At 49.2% G+C, this 4494-nt stretch overlaps 1 protein-coding gene across 3 annotated transcripts in view; it reads right to left on the bottom strand.

Moving 5' to 3' along the window:
• GTF3C5 (general transcription factor IIIC subunit 5) overlaps positions 1-4494 on the bottom strand; it is a 19983-nt gene that overhangs the window by 11493 nt on the left and 3996 nt on the right. For 2 of the 3 annotated variants that reach the window (XM_008049509.2, XM_008049508.2), the window contains exon 3: positions 3827-4025. The exons of the other annotated variant lie outside the window; for it this stretch is intronic. In XM_008049509.2, the coding sequence (XP_008047700.1) occupies positions 3827-4025 (199 nt within the window). The remainder of the gene's footprint in view (positions 1-3826; positions 4026-4494) is intronic. 3 annotated transcript variants of the gene reach the window in all.

Genomic DNA, 4494 nt, shown 5'->3' on the forward strand with positions numbered 1-4494 from the left:
GGCAGGCGAGACCTCATCTCTACAATAAATCAAAAAATTAGCCGGGCATGGTAGCGTGCGGCTGTAATTCCGGCTACTCAGAAGGCTGAGGTGGAAGGATTGCCGGAGCCCAGCGGGTCAAGGCTGCAGTGGCCGGGAGCGACCACTGCACTCCAGTCTGGGCGACAGTGAGATGCCAACTCTAAATAAATAAATAAATAAATAAATAAAATCCTATATTGAATACAATATAATAATATACATACTGAAAAGTCTCATTCTACATGCAAGGGTTTCCAGCAGGGAGGTGATGTGACTATGTGACTTGACTCTTTTTAGCTATATATTTCAGTAATGTTTTTTCTTTTTTTTCTTTTTTAAAGCAGGCTTTATAGAGAAGACAGAAAAGCTTTCAGAGCAGGAGGGGACCCGAAGGGGTTGCCCAGCAATGTTTTTTCTAATAAGTACAACTTATATTGTTACATCAGAAAAAAAGGATAGGTGGTGGTAGTGGTAGGGATGTCACAGATGACACTTAGCTGGGAGACGTCTACCAAGAGCAAAGTGTGTAGTCCTTGTTTGGCTCCTGAGTGACTTTTGAGACAATCAGGAAAAACTGAACAAGGACTGGGCACGGGGTGACAGTAAGGAGTACTGTTAATTCTGTTGGGTGTGATCCTAGAATGGCAGGGATGGTGGCAACACGAGTCTTGCCATGTTAGAGACACGACTGCTTGTTTCTGGAAGCACCGCTATGCCTCGGAGGTGGGGCGGGGGAGAGGAAAGCAGCATGGCAGAATGTCATTCACTGTTAAAGCGATGGGAACAGGTGGGGGGAAGCACCAGACAATTCAATACTCTCTACTTTGAGGTATGTTCAAACATTTCCATAATGTATTTGTGTGTGTGTGTTTCTGTTTTTTTCTATTCGATTTTCTTTACTTCCATAATATATTTTTCTTTTTATTTTTAAATTTTTATTTATTTATTTATTTTGAGTTGGAGTCTTACTCTGTCGCCCAGACTGGAGTGCAGTGGCCGCTCCCGGCTACCGCAGCCTCGCCCTGCTGGGCTCCAGTGATCCTTCCACCTCAGCCTTCCAAGTAGCTGGAACTACAGGAGCATGCTACCACGCCCGGCTAATTTTTGATTTATTGTAGAGATGAGGTCTCGTCAAGTTGCCCAGAGTCTCGAACCCGCGGGCTCAGGCAATCCACTCACCTCAGCCTCCCAAAGTGCTGGGATTACAGGCTGAGCCACCGAGCCCAGCCCATAATTTATTTTTAAAGGCAGACAACAATACACCTAAGTCCTGATCTCACCCCTACTGCTCTTCCTGGCTCACTTGGCTCCAGGAGCACCAGATTCCCTTTCCTTTTGCGTGGAAAAGTCCTATGATCTGGAGTGCTCTCACCAGATCGTCACCTGCCCAGCTCTGTTCTCATTCAGGTCTCCATTTCAGATGTTAGCTCCTCCGAGGGTCCTCCCTGCCACCCTTGGTTCCAGTCCACCCACTGTCCAGTATAACCCACTCCCCATAATCTCCTTTAAGGCATCCATCATGTACTAGTGTTCCGTCCAGTTCCCTGGCTGCTGAAGGGTGCCTCATTTGGTGTGTTGTCCATGGACACTAGGTTAGGGTTAGGGTTAGGAGTTAGGATTGGCTCCAGACTCTGGGGAGTGCCCTGGCCATAACAGTCAAAATATTTCATATCAGTCAAAATATTTTTTGTTAAAACAAATATTTAATGAGGAATGAGAAAGTTTTCCCACTCCTTCAGAGAAAACTGTCCTAAGCTCAATCTTCCAGGCTTTTCTAGGCTTCTACTGTCATGCCACAATTTATTTTTATTCCAGAGTCTGGTCTCACATGTGCCTTTCTCACAGAGCAAGGAAGCACCTGGCCATGGGCCACATCAGTCCACAGAGACCTCTTGAAGGCTGTGGTTTTACAAGCTTAAAGCATGATACAGAAGAATTCTTCAACCAACATCACCACCTAGGGGCCGTTCTGCAGTCTTTTTCCTTTTGTTGACCTGTTTGTCCTAACCTTGCTCTCCAGATCTTCGTTCACTGGGCCTCCAAATCATTGCTGAGTGTCTCTCATAGGCCAGACTCTGCTCTGGGTGCCAGGGTTACAACAGAGACCAAGAGAACGCAGATCACTACCTTTGGGGAGCTTACATTAAAAGAAGAAATTTTAAAAATTTTTTATCTTTTTGTGTGCAATTTTAAGTAAAGCACACAAAAAATAAGCACAGTGTAGCACTGAGCAATGAGCAAGCCTACTGAGTGGGAAGGCCCAGAGACCTAGCACCGACCCTGAGTCTCCGCTCCCTCATGTATGCCATGTAGATGACTGGAACACTGGAGGATTACCACCAGGCTGGGTGAGATGCACACACAGCACCATTCCTCAGGGGACATGGGATAATTGGCAGTGGCACTGGTGAGCATTAGCAATCTTAAGTCGGGTATTTTCATCCTTTTCCTTTTTTAATACTATTCAGCCTTGGCTTTTTTTTCTTTTTTTTTTGAGTTGGAGTCTCACTCTGTCGCCCAGACTGGAGTGCAGTGGCCGCTCCCGGCCACCGCAGCCTCGACCTGCTGGGCTCCGGCGATCCTTCCTCCTCAGCCTTCCAAGTACCCAGAATTACAGGTGCGCGCTACCACGCCCGGTTAATTTTTTGATTTATTGTAGAGATGAGGTCTCGCCTGCCCAGGCGGGTCTCGAACCCGTGGGCTCAGGCAATCCACTCACCTCAGCCTCCCAAAGGCACGGGATTACAGGCTGAGCCACCGAGCCCGGCTAAGCCTTGGCTTTTATATAAAGGAAATCCCATTCCTTCAAGCCAATGTGTGGCTGGTCTCCGGGGTAAAACCAACATTGAACAATGCCCAGGCCTGCCTGTCCAACAACCCCTGGAGTCTCTAATTATGTCAAGAGCATCTAAATGAAATAATTCATTTAATTTGAATTGCATGTGGTCTTGGTAGGGACGTGCGCACGGGAGGTGGGTGGGGTGGGGACTGGCTGTGAGTCACGTCTACCTGGCTTTTCTTAACCCTTAGTGCCTTCGTGTAGAAGAAACCCACTATACATTCAAGAGATACCAAGTGCCCATCCTCAGTAGAGGTACCAGTAGAGAGGACACAGACCATCACCAAGTACACAAGAGGCAAGATCTGTGTAGAGAGGGAGATGGCACCAGGAGACAGGTTGGGTGGCTCTCTGAAGTGACCTCCAGCTGCACGGGGCAGACCAGGAGATGGCAGACGGCTGGGGTGGACTAGGGCTGAAGGTTTGCAGGTGAGTGTGGCAAAGGGAGAAAGACAGAGGAAGGATGGATTCTGAAGATGACCACGAAACCTCTGCCAGGGAGAGGGACAGTGAGGGGATGGAAGAGGTGGAAACAGGACTGGGGTCAGAGTGAGACATCCACAGGCACCTTTCTCAGGCAGTGTCATTACTGGTGACAGCAAGGTCCAGAGAGTGGCTGGTCAGCAACGGCAAGGGGATTGAACCAAAGAAGACAGTTTCAGCAGGAATCCTCAAGGAATCCCATGGCCAAGTTCTCTGCATCTGAGAGTCCCCAGGAATGAAGCCGATCTGGTGACCACATAGGCCCCCACTGACTAGGGTCTTGTTCTGCACTCAGCCCTGTGCTGAGAGCTGCATGTGCTTTTAACATTTAACCCTAATGCCTCTGTTGTGCAGGCACTACCATCATCCCAATTTCAGGACAAAACCAAGGCTGAGAGGCTAAGTGGTGTGTCTAAGGCCACCAGACCCGGGAGTAGCAGGCCCAGCTCTGACCCTGCCCCCACAGCATGAAGGGAGTCTTACCGGTGCTGCGTCTCTGGTCGGTAGAAGTAGTCCACTGGGGCATCCAGCCGGGAGAAGATGGGAGGGGGGATGTAGAGCGGCAGCTCCTGGTGGAAGAAGGCCTCCTTCTCGGGTCGCAGCATGAGCACTTTGTCATACATCGACGTGTGCCTGCCATCCGCCTCTGTGTGCACGGCCAGGTACTGGAAGTCAGACATTCCTGGAAAGAGAAGCAGGCAGATAGAGGACACCATAACCAGGAACGCCAGTCCAGGCTACGCATGGATGTTTACACCTTTCTAGAGAGATGCTGAGCGGGCTGTGTGGCGGCGGCTGCTGAGCAATGGTGGCTGAAACCATACCCTTCCCAGATGCTTCTTTGAACTCAGCTCAACACGCTCCAAGTCACTTACACAAAAATTATTTTTGGGAAGTGGGAGCTATGTGGTAGGTGAGAATGACGTCTAGGTCAGGGATCCTTAAGATATCATGTGCATATGAATCACCTGGTATCTTGCTCAATGCATATTCTGAGATGTTGTTTTCTAGCAAACTCCCAGGTGAGGCTCAGGCTGCAGGTCCAGGGAAATGCACTGAATAGCAAGGTGCTGGCTCCATTAGAAATAGGAGGTGTGAGCCGGGCTCGGTGGCTCAGCCTGTAATCCTGCGCCTTTGGGAGGCTGAGGTGA

The sequence above is a fragment of the Carlito syrichta genome, unplaced genomic scaffold (assembly GCF_000164805.1).
Source record: "Carlito syrichta isolate Samal-C Ts95f unplaced genomic scaffold, Tarsius_syrichta-2.0.1 Scaffold135706, whole genome shotgun sequence".
Lineage (NCBI taxonomy): Eukaryota > Metazoa > Chordata > Mammalia > Primates > Tarsiidae > Carlito > Carlito syrichta.